General features: G+C 36.3%; 1 protein-coding gene across 1 annotated transcript; it reads left to right on the top strand.

Annotated features, from left to right (window-relative positions):
- Positions 1 to 948: 948 nt before the first annotated feature.
- wdr55 (WD repeat domain 55) lies at positions 949 to 8,460 on the top strand. Its single transcript, XM_066646370.1, has 8 exons — positions 949 to 1,042; positions 1,435 to 1,577; positions 1,950 to 2,050; positions 4,087 to 4,174; positions 5,938 to 6,117; positions 6,440 to 6,539; positions 6,864 to 7,033; positions 7,895 to 8,460. Exons 1-8 carry the CDS (start codon positions 986 to 988, stop codon positions 8,229 to 8,231), a joined length of 1,176 nt encoding a protein of 391 aa, XP_066502467.1. The 5' UTR covers positions 949 to 985; the 3' UTR covers positions 8,232 to 8,460.
- The last annotated feature ends 11,465 nt before the right edge of the window (positions 8,461 to 19,925 follow it).

Here is a 19,925-nt window from a genome sequence, read left to right as displayed (position 1 = left end):
GCTGCAGAGCATCTTATTGTGTTCCAGGGTGTACAAAATGTATTTCGTTAGGCCAGAATTTGTGCACTTTAAGTAGCTGAGTTAATAAAATATAATGGGTGTCTGAATTTTGGAATCTCTATGATTTAATTGGTAGAATCAACTAGACAGTCACCAGAATGGAAACTAGCCCTGGAAAATAACTTAAAAATAATCATAGAAGTATTAAAAACTCTGTACATCAGAAGTAGTGCCGGGTAAAACTTTGTTTCAGAATGGGGAAAGAGGCTTGTGCAGCATTTTGGGGCACAGTTAAAAATATTTTAAATATTTAAAATAAAATTACTTGATTTATACTTGTTAAACTATTAATAACCTATTTAAACTTATTAAAACTATTAATATTACTGATGTAGTTTAACAATATCTTTAATGGGACAAGTGCTTGTAAATCTTTGAGCATCATATAAGTGTAAGTAGTGACACCTTGTGGCACAACTGTTTAATCGCAGTCAGATATTCTTTAACGATTCATTTTTTCAAACATTTAACTTTTAAACTTATTAACTATACATATAATATAATTGTATGCCAGTAAACAAGTAAAAATCTGTTTGTAATAATTATTACGATGAAATTTACATTATGTTAAAAACGATATAATTCATACTAAATATCACAAACATATGTTAAAATATATCATTAATAATCATTTCCAGATCATTTAATTTGGGCCTGTCGCAATAATTAAACCATTGACGGATCGTATGATATATAGATATTGTCAGTTATCGATACAGAGATCACTTATTATCAGTGGCATCAAATGGTCTTTAAATGACAGTAATTTATTTTATTATAATTAATTTATTGCAATTATTTCTGACCACAAAAATGGCTATTGTCCCAGGCCTATTGTATATTTTTAAAATAGTATTGTTTTACAAGGTTTTAAACAAAAGTAGAGAACTTTTATTTTACAAATTGAGTTTAGCCTACAACCAAAATGGCGACGTCCGAGGAGCCACATGAAGAAGTGCAGAGCGGTTTAAAAGACAGTGACGTGAGTTCAATAGAATTTTCATTTGAAATATTACCTACGTCGTATAAGAAATACGTAAGTACACTTGAGAAACGACATTCTTATGTATTAAAGTAGCTTTGGAAACATGTTGACGTTGTCTAGAGCAGTGTTTCTGTCATCCTCTCCTGCGCATTGTTGTGTTGTCCCTGCTGTAACACACTCACTGCAACTCTGATAGGACTTGTTCATTAATTGATTGTTGAATCAAGAGTGTTGGAAGAAGGGAAAGCAGCAAATGTGTACTTCCAGGATTAGAAACAATGAGACACCTGAACAACGAAAGAGTGTTTAATCGTAATGATAGGGGTTTAAAATAAATCACATTGCTATAGTTATACCCACTGACTGCATGCTCACATGTCACACCGCAGGACGAACATGATGACGAACCTCAACCGCCGAAGATCCGAGAGACTCCAGAGCTCATTAAACAAGAAGCCATCGTCAATACGCTGGCGTTTCATCCCAAAGAAGACATCCTCGCTGCTGGAGATATTGATGGAGATATATATTTGTACGTTTGTGTTATGTACGCGATGTAGATGTATGGTACAGAGAGATTTTAGAGCATGAAGCTGATTCTAGCCTCACCATAAACAAAACACGAAACACAAGAAGTCGTGGTCTGAGCAAGAATAAAGAAACCATCGTTTGCAGTGTATTTTATAGTGATGTAAACAGTTTATTTGGATTTTGAGAACTCTTGCTTGCACAAGCTCCTTAAGGGCAACATAATACCTAAACCAGGGTACTGACCTAAATTTCTATGGTAAGTAAATATAATGAACAACTGTCTTGCATGAGCTGCCACACTGAAACATGTGTTTAAGGACATGTGTTTATTAGAGAGATTCATGTTTTCTAAATGCCTTTTGCTTAAATGCAGATATAGCTACTCTTGCACAGAGGGGGAGAACAAAGAGCTGTGGTCATCTGGTCATCACCTCAAGTCCTGCAGGAAAGTTGCCTTCTCCAGTGATGGTGAAAGTCAGTATGAACATATTCCATCTTTTGTGAATATACTGCTGTCAGTGGTAACAATTGTAAAAACATATTGCAATTCTACAATTCCAAACAATACTTTCAGAAGGACGGCATTGTAAGGTATGATATTATTGTCTCAGAGGAATTATCACGATTCATTCAGCAATTTGAGCAAACATTCTGAAGCCTTACAACATCAGTGAGAATAAAAGACACTTTTGTAGAATTTTTTGCTAGCTAGCGTTTTATATTTTTCCTCCCAGAGACATTTAATACAGCTCAAAACAAATTGTTAAAGCGGAAAAACACAACATAACTCTGTGTTAATACACTCTTTATAGGGCTTCAGGATTTGAGCAGTGAATTGCCTTGGATGATACAGGATTCTTTAAAACGTCTATGTCACCTTAGAGCAAATTATGATCAGTTATGTAAGATTGTGTTCCAAGCACTCGGCTCTATTATATTTGCTTAAAACTTGGTTTGCAGTCAGGCAAACTCAAGAATTGGCATTGTTTTGATAATATTTTGCAACAGAACCTAACTTTTATAAACCCATATTTAAAACTGTTGGGAAACTTTTTTTCTTTTCGTGATTTCTTGAGCATTTTATTTAACTGACAAAAGTACATAGAAAAGATTTCCACTGTTTTCATTGACCAATATGATTGTGTTTTAAGTATAATGTATACATTAATTTTGCAGAAAATTTAGGTAGTATTAATACTATATAATATCAATAAGCTGCAGAGAAAGCTTAAAAATTGGAATTACAAGGGAAATTATAATCAAACACAAGATAAGATGTAAAATTTCCTATACATAGGGCCCAAACCACTCTCTTCCTGCTGGCAGCCACACAATTTCTATTGTTACAGTCCTACAGCTAAACCCTAAGGTTGCTGTGGCCATTTATGATCTGTTCAGCAAGCAGTTACCCTCAACATCTACGGTTACTCATTGAGCCCATCACATGAGTACCCAAGCCACCCACTGCATCACTAGCTCTTCATCAGGCCCCTCGTCACTGTTTCGCTGAATTAAGACCACAACACCTCCAGAAGGCTCAACAGTGAAGTCTGGCGTCCCCGACCCACCCCGCTACAAAGCTAGCTTTCCAGTCCTACCTTACCCTTAAACATCAACAACCTTAAATCCACACTGGCCTCCCTGGTGACTAGGGCTGTACCTAGCCCAACTGGCACTGTTAATGCTTGCTCAGTTCCACCAGTTCCATGTGACCTTTATGTGCTACATTACCAACCAGCCTCTACAGTGCATTTCCCCAACAAGTCTGTGCTCTCCTTATCCACAACTACTGACTAGACAGTGTGCCACTAACTTTTGTCACCTTTTCCCCCTCTGCACACACATACCTGCAACGTCTTTGCTTCTCCTACCACCCCAGTTGCCACTATGTATATCTCCTTTCTTGTAGTCAAAGCCGTTCCATTGTTCGTAGCCGTGTAATCCTCCTGTGGGTCATCTTCCACCACTGCTCTCGCAGACCCAAGGGGTATTGAATCTACAGGTTTCATAGTAGCCTTTATTGGTTGCATCCACATGGTTGATCACATCATGGCTTTTGCTGCTATGGGTTGCTAGCCCATGGCAGCCAAACAAGTTAGGGGGATGTAAAAAAGAAACGTGTGGTTGTAAACATGACTTTGTTCCAGCAGGCATCAAATCTGCTCTCAGATGTTTACAAAAAATTATTTTCAATGAAAATATTGGAAAGCTTTATTTGTGTCACTGAAGTATAGTTTCAAGACAGTGAACATTTATTTGTTTGTTTGTTTTGTATTTTACAAAAAACTTGTCTTGAAACCATGTTGTATTTTGTTCAAGAGTTGCATCAATATGTTGTTTTAACAACAGTGGAGTCAAACCAATCTTCTCAAGCACATCCAAAAGTTAGGACTTTGTTGTGGTCAATTCCTGAGTGTAAATGATTCATCATGTTTCCAGAAATACACTTTCACAGTTTCAGCTTGGCATTTTCATCTCAGCTAATGTTGTTTTAACACTGTGTTTCCCAGAATTGTTCAGTGTGTCCAAAGATAAAGCTGTGCACATTATGGATGTGGAGGCAGGAAAGCTTGTCACGCGTATTCCCAAAGCTCACAGGTATTACTTTGTCTACTGAATCTACAACTATTACATTTAGAGAACTTGCTGTAATATCTTTGATTCAAATGAAAAATTGCTTATCTCACATCAATCTTGATATCTCGGTGTATTGCAAGTTGCTTATGGTTCTTTGCATTAGGGTTGGGCGATATGACCCAAAAACTCATATCTCAGTCTGCCTAAAAAATGGTGATTATACAATATGATGATATGAAAACAAAATATAATGTTAATGTATTAGTTTTATTTGTAACACCAAGAAGAACATGCTCCATTATCTAACTGTAATTATAAAACTGTATGTCTAAGAAATAGTTTTGTCCCTATCAAGTTTTATTTGCTCCGATCCCAATCCAAGCCTTTTACTATTGAGTATCTGCCAATACAGTGTCTTGATCTGATACTTAGATTTTCCTAGATAGTACTATTTCACAGTTGACACTGAATATCTTGCATTAAGAAACAAACTGCCTGCATTCAAGCTGCTGCTTGTTTTTTTGTTTTTGTAAACAAAAGGTGTTTTCACAAAGAGTTCATATAAATAATTTAATATAATTTGACTCATATATGAAATTATCAATAGTGATTTTTTATGTATAAGAATTACTTTGATTCTAAAGGTCAGTCAGTTTTATTGTCATCACAGATGTGTTGAGGGAAAAATTAAATGTACCCTGACAGCAAGGAGATGGCGGACCACTGTTGGCCCACTGAGGGCAAAATTGGAGGTCCTCTAGTTTTTTTTGCACAGCGTTTTCTGGGCAGACCGCCGGTGATTAAACAGAATTTTAGACAAAATTAAACTATTTAGCACTTTTCCATTCACAGTCCAATTTACAATTTTTACCTTCATTAGGTTCGTTTGTTATCTTTTATAAATGAGATTAGCAAATAATTTTAATCCAGCACAGTGCCAACATTTTTATCATTTAATCATTTTATACCAGGCTTATACTCATTATTATATCTCTCAGAGTTGTTGGTAATATTTGTATTAGTTTGTTTTCCAGAATAAAAGTCTCTGTGAATGTAAAATCTGTTTGAGGAGATTGAAAATGACTTCTGAGTGGTCCGATAGTGGACCAGCAGTGGTCTACAGTCAGTGGTGTGCCAGCCTTTTTATACCAGTGGACCGATATATGCTCGCTGTCTGGGTAGTTTCTTCGAGACGGTGCTAATATAAGATTTTGTTTGTTTATTTATTTATTTTAAGCACTGAACTTTTTCTTTCAGTGCCACCACAAAACTAACAAACCCCTGTAGGCGGGACTGTGACTCCATTGGCTACAGCACTGGTTTCATTTTTGCCCATTGTAGACTTACTCACAGTTATCAGAGCAGTGAACATCAATGTGTGTGAAAGAGAAAAACAGAGCTGAACAGGCACTGTTTTAAATGTACTCAGATGGAATACAGGGGGTCCTCGACCTACGACGTTGATTCGTTCCTACGTCGCGTCATAAACCAACTTTCGGTGTAAGTCAGAACATACGTACATACTGTACGTAAATAACATACTGTAAGCACTCCTTGGTCCCGAGCCGCGTAACCATGTATTTTTCCGCCGCGCACACCAAACATGAAGTTCGTGTTACGACATTTACGACGAAACAAGGCTTTATACAGTAAATGGGAGATGTGTCATAACCACAAAACATCGTAACTCGGGACTGACGTAAGCCGAGGACCTCCTGTACAGTCATTTTCAAAATCGTGTTTAAAAAATGTATTTTTAATGTCATTTCTTTTATTTTTTTAAGCACATCCATCAATGCCTTGCTGTTAGTTGATGAGAATGTGCTTGCCACTGGGGATGATGAAGGCACGCTGAAAGTGTGGGACATGAGGAAAGGCACTTCTTTCATGTCTCTGAAACATCATGAGGATTACATCAGTGATATTGCTATAGATCAGGGCAAGAAGACACTGCTGACCTCCAGGTACTGAGCTGATGATGAGTGGATGTGTCTTAGAATACATATTCCTTCAATACTTTGATTCTTTTAAAATGAATTGGGGCCAGTTAGCATTATATTACACATCATGATTAATATCCTTCGTATGTTAATTACATTTAGCAAACTGGTATTTGAAAGAAGGCATTCTCCATCTAAACCTAGACATATGTAGCAATGTTTTGAAGATATAAATAGAGATACAATCAGCCTTCTGAATTTCAAAATAGAGATACCAGACATCCCTATACACATGAATATGATCACGATGATTATATTATGTGATTAATTTTGTGTTATTTTTCAGTGGTGATGGAACTCTGGGTGTGTTCAACATAAAGAGGAGAAGATTTGAACTGCTTTCTGAGGTCCAAAATGGAGATCTTACATCTGTTTCAATTCTGAAAGTGAGATAACTCCTCAGTCTGCTTTTCTAACGAATACAAGAACAATCATTCTTATTTATTGTTACAATATAATATTGTACTCAGACATAATAATATGACAAATGAAGCATATTGTAAACATATGTATCACATTTACTAATCACTCAATATATATCACAATTCAATCACAATTGAGTATATGGAAATGATCACTACATCTTTGCTTGTCCTTCCAGAGATTACCAACTGGTTGAGATTTGGCAAATGACCATTTTCTGTTCTGGCATCACCTAATATGTAAATTGAATTGGCAAGACCAACTTAATTTTTCTTTCTGTCATACAGCGAGGCAGAAAAGTGGTGTGTGGGTCCAGTGAAGGGACCATATACATATTCAACTGGAATGGATTTGGGGCCACTAGTGACCGATTTGCAGTCCAGGCAGAATCCATTGACTGCATAGTGCCAATTACAGATAGTTTAATATGTTGTGCCTCTATGGATGGAGTCATCAGGTAAGAGGACCTTCAGTGGTGGTAACAATAATACATGCTTATTTTCTTTTTCCGTGTGTGTGTGTGACAGAGAGAGTGAATGAGAGAAAGAACCTAATTTCCTCCTCCTCACGATCCTCATTCTCATTTCACCCAGTTCACTACAGTTAGTTGCCCCACACAAACCCGGTACACTACCTCAGACAGACTTCCCAGCACCTGACACTGTCCCTCTCAGTCAGACTGGAATTTGGGGCAGCGCCCCTTTTTTCCACGGGTTGAACAGCCAAACATCAAAGGGATTCAGTGGTAAAGTCCCAGGCTGGCTTTCCCCTATTTCTGACATGCAATCTGCTGCGCTGCATTCAAGCGGGCCTGAAGTTCTGTGACGTACAGGGCATCTGACAGCGTCTCTTCTGCCCCTGTCGGCAGCCCGAAGTTCAAGTCCCAGCATTAGTCAGGGGAATGGACAGAGTACATCTACCGCCTCCCTTTCCATCGGGGCACATGACTGAAGTGACTGGAGGGGAGCCCGGGACTTCTTTACACGCCCGTTTTTCGCAGTGCAAGCTTCACACCAATATACAAACAATTCCAAATCAATTCCTGTGGTTTTAAAAGTCTGATGACAAACAGCAGGCATAAATTTTGCCATGACTGGCGAAAAATGGTACATTTTGTTCATTTCTGTGCTTGTATTAGTTATGGATAATAATCAAATAGAGAAATGAAATGTCAGCTCTTAACTACATTTCCCATGTAAAACGTAAAAAGAAAACATTTGTCCTAAGGGAAAATTTGGGGTTGTATTTTTCAGTTACTGAATTAAGTCATTTAGTTGGATTCAGATTGACTGTTTTGTTTTATGTTTTTCATTCCCAGAGCTATCAACATTTTGCCCAACCGAGTAGTTGGTAGCATCGGTCAACATGTTGGCGAACCCATTGAAGCAATCGCTTGTTCACGGGACATGCGCTTCATTGTGAGCAGTGCACATGACCAGCTCATCAAGTTCTGGGACATTTCTAGTCTACCCAACACAAAGATAAGTGATTACCGCAGACGAAAGAAAAAAGATGGACGGCTCAAGGCACTCAGCAGCAAGGCATTTGGTGGAGGAGGAGATTTCTTTTCTGGACTGTTAGACACAAATGAAGAAAATGGACAAAAAGGGGAGGCAGATGATGGTGAGGATTATAGTGACAGTGGGAGTGACTGAAGCATTTTTATGTTCTCCTGTGATTCTTATTTTTTACTCCCTGAAATGTATTTTTGTTTTCAGTTCAGTATAATTAAGGGGTGTCATGCAAAAGGTGTTTGTTCTTGAAAATGAAAGAACCCAGAAGTCACATTGCTGGGGTGAAAGCTGCTTTATTTTTTTCTTGTACTCATGTAGTCCAACTTTGTAAATAAAATTAAATTAAAAATAACATTTGTACAGACCAACAAGTTTTTATTATATTCTCTGTTGCCTGCTGGTTTATTATTAAATTGTTCAGTTTGCAAATTGAACATTTTCTGTTAAGGCAGTCAGTTATCTTTTTATGTATTTGCACTCATTGTCTAGTATGGTCAATGAAGTTGATAAACAGGAGCACTTTGTAGTTCTACAATTACAGCCAGTAGTCCACCTGTTTCTCTGCATACTTTCTTATTCCCATTTCGCCCTGCTCTTCAACCACCACAGAGCAGGGATGATTTGGATGGTGGATCACACTCAATATCACTGATGCACTAGTCTCAGCCGCAGATACTCTTCCGACGAGTTGAGAGAGTGTCTAATACTGGCTGCTCTTACCTGGCCTCACTTCCAGGATTCTTCCAGTTGCATTTATATGTATTTATCTGTGCGTCTGTATATACGTTCTCTGTGTATCCTTTTGTATGGGCTCTGGTATTGGTCAGACAATAATTGTCGTAATTGCAGACTTATGATTGACCCATTTGTGTGTCAGTTAATGTTGTAACTAGACTAAAACTGAAACTATAACATGGCAAAAACCAGAGGAGAATATATGTTCTCTACAAGCTGTAGGTGGTTGGCAAAACACAGGTATCTTTTAAGTGTGACGCCACACGTCACATTTCACCTTCAACCCTATTCACTGTTTGAATGAAGCTGAATGCCTCAATCAGTTATGTGACCTCAGTTCAGAAAAAGGAATAAATTCAACATAAAAGGAAGTAAACATGTCTTTGGCAGCACAATCGCAGCTCATACTGATCTGTGTGGGCTGCCGTGCGCACCCACTGTGCTGCGCCGTCTCTGGAGCCCGCCCGATTCTCTTCTATTAAAAAGTAGCTAACGTTTGTACAGAATGTTGCTGGTGTTTTTTATAAATAACTCACTAGGTCTGAAAAGTTGCTAAAACTAGTTGCAAAATCATTGAGGGAGGGAGAGGAGTCATAGGGCTGCAGGTGCACACTGCCCCCCTGTGGCACTCATTGGAAATACTGCCCATTTTAAAATAATCCTTAAAGTACGGGTACTCGTTGTATGTGCTGGTGTACCATTTTTAATGAGAAAGTATTGAAATGCTTTTTTAGGATCGGTATACTGTGCAACACTAGTGTCAATTTTCTTTTCCTGCAGTAGTATCATACCTGCTCCGTGAGGGTCCTGACCATTGAAGAGCAGAGTGAACTTGGGATAAGAATGTATGACAAGAAACAGTTGGACTGCAGTCAGTAATTGTAGAACTACTCTCAAAATCAAAAATACAGTAAAAGTATAATACTGGTCACTAATGGAACAGTGTAAATGTACCTTTAAAGGTACAAAAGTGTATAAAAGTTGTGTTTTGTTCTTTAAAGTTACATTACATTCTCTTCTCCAGAAGGAACAGAAGGAAATACATGTTGTAATCTTTCATTATAGATCTGTCATATAAATAATAATAATAATAATAATAATAAAAGTCATGGAGATGAAAGATACAATTATGTACCTTTGAGGGTACCACCACAGTGACAAAATTTCTGACAGTGTACAAAGTGCTCCTGAATGGTCAGTGTAGCTGATAAAATGTACAATGTACAAAAAAACGACTACTGACGTGCAGACTGACCAATTAAATGTTTACAGAGAAGGTTATCGACCAATAACGGTAGCTCTACAGTCAGACCGTAGGCTACTTCACAACTCCCCCTTCTCACTCAAGCGAACCAATCGGAGCAGGGGAGGGCGGGACTAGTTTGTGAACGAAACGCTTCTCGAAATTCTATGTAAACTCTAGAAAAACAAAATCCTGGACGATTGTGAAATTCCGCCCGGACATCTTTTTAAGTCGAAAAAAGAGGACACATCCGGATAAAATTAAAGTAGGACACCCTACTGTATACTCTAAATAAATTTTTGTTTATGCAAAATTACTCAATTTTCATGCAGGCGTATGATGTAAGGATATCTTTGGTGGCATTTACTGTAATAGTAAATTTGGTATCACATCCTGGTGCTGTGTATTTAACATTTCACACCAGTAAGTCTGAATTTTGGTATATAATAACAGTAAACTAAGATTGTGTAGTAAACTAAGATTCAACAAGGTGGCACAACTCAACAGAACACCTGAAACACTCAGCCCGATGCGGGCATGCCGTGTCAGCACTGTCTCGGACGTGACGTGCGGCCGCAGCGTGGACCAAAACACTCAGTCCAGCCTCAGCCAAATTTTATTGTTGAGGCACAGCTCAAAGACTCATGACTCTGCCCGAGTCCCACAAGCCACAACTAAATCAAAATAACCGAGCTTATGAAGTAGTTTGAGCCAGAAATATGCAGTAAGTGCCAGACTCTGCCCTAATTTGACATTATCGTTGAGTTTAACTCAACCTCCTTCCCCCAAACAGGATTGAATCAGGTTCACGGACAAAAGACTGCTTATTAAATAATTTACATACATAGTGTATAAGTCCCAAATCAATGCAATAAGATCAATAACTGCTTTTCATACAACATTGAAACATAATTTAAACATACAGCAATTGCAATGTACACAGTACACTAAATAAAGGAATAAATAGAAACTACATTAGTAACTGGCATTTTAATTTAGCAGTGTCATGATTCCCTAAATAATTCAAATACTGTTTTTGAAAGAAACATAATTGGCTTTATGCCATGACAACTGCAATTTACATTCAGATTCTTCTTTAAAATATATATGTAATTTATGTACTACACATAACATAACATTTAGAATCCAAAAATAAACATTTCACCAGTAGGTTTGGAACAGTTCAACAAGAAGAAAGTTACTAGAAGGCAAAAGGGTACTTTACCACAGTTTTGAGTTTCCTCATTGCAAAAAGCTACTAATCTAGATGGATTCTATCAAGCGGCTCTTCTTTAACTATGTAGAAGAGTATGCACTCTTCATATTAAAACAACATACAGTATTCAAGCTTTTGACAGCAAGAAAGCCTTGTAGTGTAAAGCCTTGTAGTATAATAATCAAACAGCCTGCCTGTAATATCCAAATGGATTTAAGAGAATAAAGCATCACCATATTTTTCATTCTTTGAACTGTTAAAAGCTTTAACAAATTAATATCACTAAATTAACACTATTATTTAGCCTTTTTTATGCCCTGACATGTCACTGACATTTACATTTCCAAATTCTTCTGATGATGAGTATGTTCACATTCTCTAGAGGAAGGGCTGCTCTTTGGGTTACATTGTCTTACTTGCCACACTTGTTATTTGTAAAGCAAAATAATATTGAGAGTTTTGGACATGTCAGTATAGATTCTTATTTTATTTTCAATGAATCTGTACAGAGCCTGGTAGGGTTCGCTAACAAGAAAAATCTATCCCCACAGGTTAAGAACCCATCTCTCCATTTATAAACTACTAATGGATTTGTAATCATTCTCATTTTGTAAACTAATCTCACATTTAAAATGCTAATATACAAATCTATGGGTACAGTCTACAAAATCAGAAGTTGTGGATTTTAAATTTGAGATTACAGTTTACAAATCTATGAGTAGTTTATAAAAAAATCCAGAAAACAAATTACAGAGCAGTGGGTACAGATTATAAATCGAAAGCATGTATTAATAAACCATGGGGACAGATTTTTCTCCTCATTTTTTTTCTTGTTAGTGACCCCTTCCGTACATTGTAAATTTGAATACAAAAAGGGATGACCTTTTCTGTTTGTAAACCTGTATCTCCTGTTCCACACAAGGCCATGGTTTGGAAACTGAAATCACCAAACAGTTCACCACTGATTTTGCAGAGTTGGTGTTAGTTCCTTCTCCAGAGGCCTGGGCCTAAAAAGGACAACGTCACAAAAAAACAGCTGTTTTAATGCAATGGAAGTGCATATTTGACACTTGGGCTCGGATTTATGACATACATCACTTCCATCAAAAGTCTGCAAGCTTCTGCTGTATTGTCACATTATGTCCTAAACTATTCAAGGCATTGTGATATTACTAGCCAACAGCTAGTAACAGTAAGTTTGGAGCAATGCTTCAGTTCCTTGATGTAGAGTTTGCAAAGTAGTTTGTAGCAAGGTCTGAAATTTACCGCGTTGGTCAGAGTTGGGTGGCTTGACCTAGACATTCTTTTTTATTTATATATATGTCATAGAATATCACATTTTTAATACAATCACCATAAATATGTTCACTGGGCTTAGTAATATAACAGTATTAAACATCATGAATAAACACAGAGCTCCAGAGTCCTGGGGTTGTGGCTTCGAGTCCCGCTCTAGGTGTCTGTGTGCAATTTGGTGTATTCTACCCATGTCCGTGCTCCGGTTTCCTCCCACAGTCCAAAAACATACATTGGTAGGTGGATTGGCGACTCAAAAGTGTCCCTAGGTGTCAGTGTGTGCAAGAATGTGAGTGTTGCCCTGTGAAGGGCTGGCGCCCCCTCCAGGGTGTATTCATGCCTTCTGCCCAATGATTCCAGGTAGGCTCCGGACCCACCGTGACCCTGAACTGGATAAGCGGTTACAGACAATGAACGAATGAATGTATACGTCTACATGGGAAAGAGGAAGGAAAACTAGGTTTGGAGCAAGGGCTCAGTCTTACAAATCTGACAGTTTAATTTGCAAGTTCATTCATTTTTTCATTTATAATCTCCTCAAACAGATTTTAAATTCACAGAGACTTCTATTCAGGAAAATAAACTAATACATCCACTGTGCTGGATTAAAATTATTTCCTAATCTTATTTATAAAGGATAACAAAAGAACCTAATGAAGGAAAAAAATGTACTGTGACTGTGAATGGAAAAGTGCTAAAATGTGGCATTTTGTCTAAAATTCTGTTTAATCACCAGTGGTCCACCCAGAAAATGTTGTGCGAAGCACTAGTGGACCTCCAACTTTGCTTTCAGTGGGCCAACAGTGGTCCGCCGTCTCCTTGCTACCAGGGTAGAAGGGAAATCATATTAAACTAGGCTTTACATGAATGATCTCAAGAATTTAGGGGTCAGTAAGTAATAAATAGAACAATTCTGGGGAAAAGTCCTGTAAGGAGGTATTAATACATGGGATTAATACTATGGGAGGAAACCCATGCAGACATGGGAAGGACATAGAAACTCCAGCCATGTGAGACTTGCACCCAAGGTCCCACCCAAGGTGGAATTAAAAACATGCACTGAAAATGTATTTACACAGTTGATTTTTGTCAAGCCATTTGTTTCATAGGTTGAAAACAGCATTAAAATCACATATAGGAAAACAGCACAAAAAGCTGTTCTAAAGCATAACCTTCCCTTAAAAACTTAACTGTCACTTGATTTTTGAAATAAAGTGTAGGTTAAAGCCTTTTTACAACTTGATGGCTGCTTTGGAAGCTACAGCAGCTTGGTGGTTAGGACCTTGGGTGCAAGTCTCACATGGCTGGAGTTTCTATGTCCTTCCCATGTCTGCGTGGGTTTCCTCCCATAGTCCAAAAACATGGAAGTTAGTTGAATTGGCTACTCAGACTGTCCTGGTGTGAGTGAATGAATGTGTGCCCAGATATGGATTGACACTGTGTACTGGGTGAATGCCTTGGTGATCGATGAAGTTCTCCATTTGGACAGTCGTCCTTGGATGAGAATATGCTGAGCGCATATGGCTTCTCTTCGGTGTGTGTTGAGTGGTGTTCTGCGAGGTGTAGACTGTTAAAGCGTCTTTGGGTGTCTAGAAAAGTTCTATATAAAACTAACACAAATAAATAAATATGAAAATGCAGTCTATCCAGTTTTCTAAACTCGCCGCTACATTCTCCCTTAAATTGTGTAGCAGTTTATATTTCAGCCTTTCAATCCACTTTATAACGGTGCTAAAAAATGTGTAGAAGAAGTCAATTCTGGTGTAGAATATATTGTTTGCCTAATACTTTTAATTTCTAACGTTTGTAGAAATAGTCATGGGAACATTGGGTCTTTTTTCTTTCTTTTTACTATACATGTAATTGAAGAGCTTTTGTTTTTCCAAACTCTAGTTTTTATGACTTTACCATAAATATTGTATACATTCAGGAAAATTCTAATACAGTCAGCTAGCTGTTACAGTAGAATACAAAACACATGTTCAAATGTTTTAACTTTATTTATTGATTATTTTAACACAATCCATTACATTACTCAATGTGTGTAAAATATTCTGAATACATTTTCTTACTGCTTATTCAAGAAGAAAATTCTGTTGTAATCGTCACATTTTACACTGTTTTAAAATGTTAGAAATACAGATTACATTACTCATGTATTGTAACGGAATGCTTTAAAAAAAAAATTTAGAACACACATTTTGTATTCTGTGGTGGAAAACCAACACTGCACTTAACCTAGAGTGTAAAATCCGCCTAGCGACCAAACGTATTTTGATTGGCTGTAATTGGGCCAATCGTTTAAAAAAACAAAAAAAAAACAATTCTTCACTCCCCAATTGTCCTGCCTGTGGTGGGGATCAAACCAGTAATCTTCCATTCCCAACCAGGCTTCTCTAAACCATGGGGCCATGACTGTCCAGATAGCTGGATGAGGAGAACTTGCTTTGTGAGACCCAGGAAATACCTTAAATATACACCGTGGCGTGTATAACTGATGAACACTGGTTTATTGTTATTTATACTGTTTTATTTCTAGGATGTTTTTCAGCATGGGCAGCAATAATTATTTTTAATGGCAGGACACTGCTTCTGAACTGTATGAAACATGTAGAAAAATAATGTATTCAATTATGTCTTTAGATTATCTAAGAATAATTTTATTTACTGTTTTATTTGCTTGTACCCCAGATGGAGAAAAACAGGTGAACAGCACAATTTCACAGGGTTGTTGTCTTGAACTTGTCAGGTAAGTAGACTTGTTCTTGACATTTCTTAGCTTGGATCACGACTGTAGACATGACTAATTGTTTCAGAGGCAGAAAGAGCAATATTTTGTAGTTGAATTCAAAGACAGAAGTGCCACTGTTGTGCCTATCTGCTGGCTGGAAAGTGACAGGTGTTCATTGCCACCCTCTATTGCTTTACCCCAGACCCTGGACATAGTTTTGGAGAAGTTGAATCTGAATTTGAAGAACTTTACCCCATTGGACATTTTGCTTCACTATGAAGTGACAAAGCTAACAGAGAGGAGGTCAGATTCAACTGGACCTAAAACCCTAAACCTCCTCCTTAAATTCTCCATGACCAGAGGAGGAGTAAATACTGGCGATGTATATGAAAGTTGGAGGCAGCTTAGAAACAGCAAGACTACAGGACAGATCCAGATTTGGCTAATTTTGTTATGAAAAGATGAGCATGTCCTTTCTTTCTGGAAAAAAATCTACAAACAAACATAAAGCTCCCTATGTATTAACTATAAGTGTAAACTGCATAGTTTGTGTGATTTAAAGAAATTATTTAAGTTGTATTTCAAAAGCCTCAATTTCAGCTATTTAAGGTGGAACTTTAGAAATCAAGCTTAGATGTTTTAGTGACATGATGTACACCTGGAGTACTCTGTGTTTTTATCCAACACAGGGACTTCTCCATAGTAGTAAAGTCTGGAGTTATAGTTTCAAAATGTTTTTCAAAAACTAATCCTATATTCATCTTTGCACAGTTGCTTTCTCAGATGGAACAGAGAATTCAAGTAGGATCCTGGTGAATAACGCCAATAAGACTCAAACTGACCCATTTTAGGTGGAACTAAATTTTTGAATATGAAAATTGTGACTAAGAAGCTCTGTGTCCTAATCTGTGTCCTAAAATGACATTTATTCTGGAAGGAATAAAATACATTTTAAATAAATAAAGATTACAGCCTCGTCTACAGCATTTAAAAGCTTGTAAATATAGGGACTACAGTGGATGCTCATTCACATTTTAGCCTTTTGCTAGTATAGGCTTTAGTGAAATAATGTGTTTCTGTGTAAAAAAAATGATAACGGCTCATTCTTCTTAGCTATTACGGTCCAAAATTCTCAATCTTGTCTTGCACTCATTAGCGCAATAGCTTTCCTTAAAATGTCAACCTGGTTAAACATTGCGTCTATATGAATTAACTTGGCTAAAGTTGAACAAAGTTTACATTATACAAGTCCTTTTAATTAAAGCAACGTAAAAAGTTCAACCTAAAAGCTAGGACTTATATACAGGCATATATTTTGTCGTAAATCTGATAAATGCTTGATTTGTGTGTGTTAGTATAACAAATGGACATGATTACAAATGCTTCATAAATCGGAAAGCAACAATATGAACAAAATTCCTTTACATGAAAGATTTTTTTATTTTATTTTTTTAGAATTTTGAACCTAAAATGCTTACCTTGTATAACTGTTTTGTATTGATTATACACTATTATGAGAAATTCATCTTCAATGTTCCTTTCAGAAAATACAAGTCAGGTCACAATCTTGGTCTATTAATTCACTATTTATTTATTTATTAGCATCTATACTGCACTGCACTGTAAATATGTCCTTTGGTGTGCCGTTAAAACAAACTGAAAACCGTTGGACTTTTTCCTAGAAATGCAGGGATTACTTTCCTGGCAATTTTACAAAATTGTTAAACATTATACAAAATTTTCAGGGGTGATATTTTTCTCTCCTAATGCAATATTCAGTGTTTTTCAAAGATATATTTATGTTAAGACAATTTTGTCAATAAAGGACAGAGATGTAAGTAAATGCAAGACTGAGTCAGAAAATGTATTTATAAAGTGTTTATTTTAACTTTTGATAAATTAAGTCAGTCTTCATTTTCTTGATACCTGTTTAAAAAGAAAATAGATTAAAATCAGTGTAACAGATTAAGAAAACATAATTGAGCTTGTGTTCCAGTATGATATCCCTAGCATTCTAAAATGACTATTTTTCTTTAATTGTTTATAAGGGTTATAAAGGCTTATAAGGCTATAACCTATAGATTATAGGCCTATCCTAACATTTAATGATTGGTAGCCATTTAGTCATTCAGTGTACATTGAAGAAATTCATAATACTGATACTCAAGCTATAGTCAATGTATGTAAATTACAGGTGCATCTCAATAAATTAGAATAACCTTAAATTTAATTTATTTTAGTAATTTCATTCAAAAAGTGAAACTCCTATATAGATGCATTACAAATAGAGTGATCTATTTCAAGCATTTATTTCTTTTAATGTTGATGATTATGGCTCACAGCCAATGAAAACCCAAAAAGTTATGCAATGTTCAAGCGGATTGGATTGTGTGCCTCTCCACTCTTCCTCCAGACTCAGATATAATACTCCATACTCCAGATATAAATGCTTGAAATAGATAACTCTGTTTGTAATTAATCTATGTGAGTTTCACTTTTTGAATTGAATTACTGAACTTTTGATGATATTCTAATTTATTGAAATGCACTACTGTGTGTTATGCTGCATTGAAAAGGAACATTTCAGATTGATTTACTTTCTTTGTTGTGCAAGAATAGCCTCTCTTCTGTGTGGATCACTGTTAATTTGCTCTCTATAATTGTTCTTTCTCTCCCACATATCTTACTGTTCTTTAAAGAAAAAATGATATTGCATCAATGTTATGTACTTTAAACTTATTTAATGACATTTCATAACATTAGACACTGTCTCTAAAATCAGCAGCAAATATTCTAATATAAATCATTACTGAATTTAAAATGGTCAATAAAGAAAGAAATTTTTCAAATAAAATATTACTTGTCTTAATAGCTTCTCTTATGAGACTTTGGTGTGACGGTCCAAAGCATCACGCCAGTGGACATTTACTGTCACACATATAGACCAAAGGACATTTAGGCTTTTGTGTCAATTGATAAACCTGTAATTGCTAGCTTAATTGTCATTAGCATTGGGTTAGACCCATTTGCATAATTCTCCAAAATTATGTTGTTTAAAACACAGATTTATATAAAAAATATATGATTGAAGAGTGTCACACCAAAGGACAAAAAACTTAACACACTTAATGGTGTGAAAACATAGTTAAATGACTGAGAGGAAAAATTTACCATGTGCATTTGTCATGGGCTTCTTCGGGGTCTTCAGTCACATAACTTTAAAGCAGGACCATTGCCAGTCTCAAAATGAGGATATGGTGTCACACCATAGGATGTTGTTTTCAGTGACAAAGTTTTATAAAACCCTACACTTTTAGAAATATATGTGTAGAAAAAAGCATTGCCACTTACTAAAATAGACACACAATTATGCCAGGGGTGTTTAGAGAAATTCCTGAGTTTTGGAGTTTGGAAATTTAGAAATTTGTTTCATGGGTGAATGTTCTTTTCAGAACTCGCTAGATATTTGTTCTTCTAACCATGAGAAATGTAAAGACTTTGAAATATTCTCCCCTTTTGACCAAGATTTAAAAAGTCATGAAACACACGCAGAAAGAATTTGCGCTTAAATACTTTGTAAATTATATATTTTTGTACATTTTTCATAGTTTTAATTTTTTCATAATTATCCAGATTCATCAAAATGTTTGTAGGTACAAACAAAACATACACCTGCTCCTGAAAATGCGTAAAGTGTGGGTAATGTGTGAAAGACGCTGAAGGTATCATCTGACATGACTGAACCTTAATTAACAGTTATTAGAAATGAATCAAAATGATTAAACTATGTTAAAAAAATGCTCTGTTATTCAGAGCAACGTCCAGTAGCTAAAGACTAATGGTTTGCTAAATTATTTTGTTTACTCATGTGGTCAGACAGTTAATTAATATGGATTGTTGCAATATAAAAGATTTTAGGAACTGTAATGCCCAGCTGTTTAAATAACTACTCTTGCACTGCTGTCGGATTTAACAGACAACTCTACAGGTTTATGGTTTAATAGCTGAGCGATGTCTCCCTGTTTAGGTACCTATCACAATCCGAACTTTTGTGTTCATGCAGCTTTGAGAAGGTAATCTATACCATCCTTCACTGTTTTCCAGAACTTTTCTATATAACTACATTGCCAAAGACAGCGTGCCACATTTGATGCATAAATCAAGTATTGCACTATTGTAACTGTTAAGCCTTTCTGGTGTTATATATGTATGCATAGGCCCAGTATATTTCAACAAATCAAGTTGTGTATCAGTTGTTTGCGACTGAGCTTTCAGACATACCTTCTCCGAATCCTCAATGGAAATATCCCCCTGCAAGTCTGCTCTCCATGATTCCAGCCTCTTTAAAGATGATTCTAATAATTCATCAAATAGAAAGCTATACATCTGGCTGGATGAGGCCCTTTTCCAGTCAATCCATAACCATTAAATTTTCTATTTTAGACAAAATAGGCATAGAAAGTGACTAATTTTGTTGTTCTAATGAAGTTTCTCAGTTGTAAATATTAAAAAAAAAATTTATGAGATATATTTTTCAGCTACATCTTCAAATGACTACTTCACTGTCTAGCTTATATAATCCCTCTATTTTTTTGTAATCCTTATTTTGGCCCG

This window comes from Hoplias malabaricus, chromosome 15 (assembly GCF_029633855.1).
Source record: "Hoplias malabaricus isolate fHopMal1 chromosome 15, fHopMal1.hap1, whole genome shotgun sequence".
In the NCBI taxonomy this organism is placed as follows: Eukaryota; Metazoa; Chordata; class Actinopteri; order Characiformes; family Erythrinidae; genus Hoplias; species Hoplias malabaricus.
Note: the sequence above shows the minus strand (reverse complement) of the source record. Positions and strands in the feature narration are given on the sequence as shown.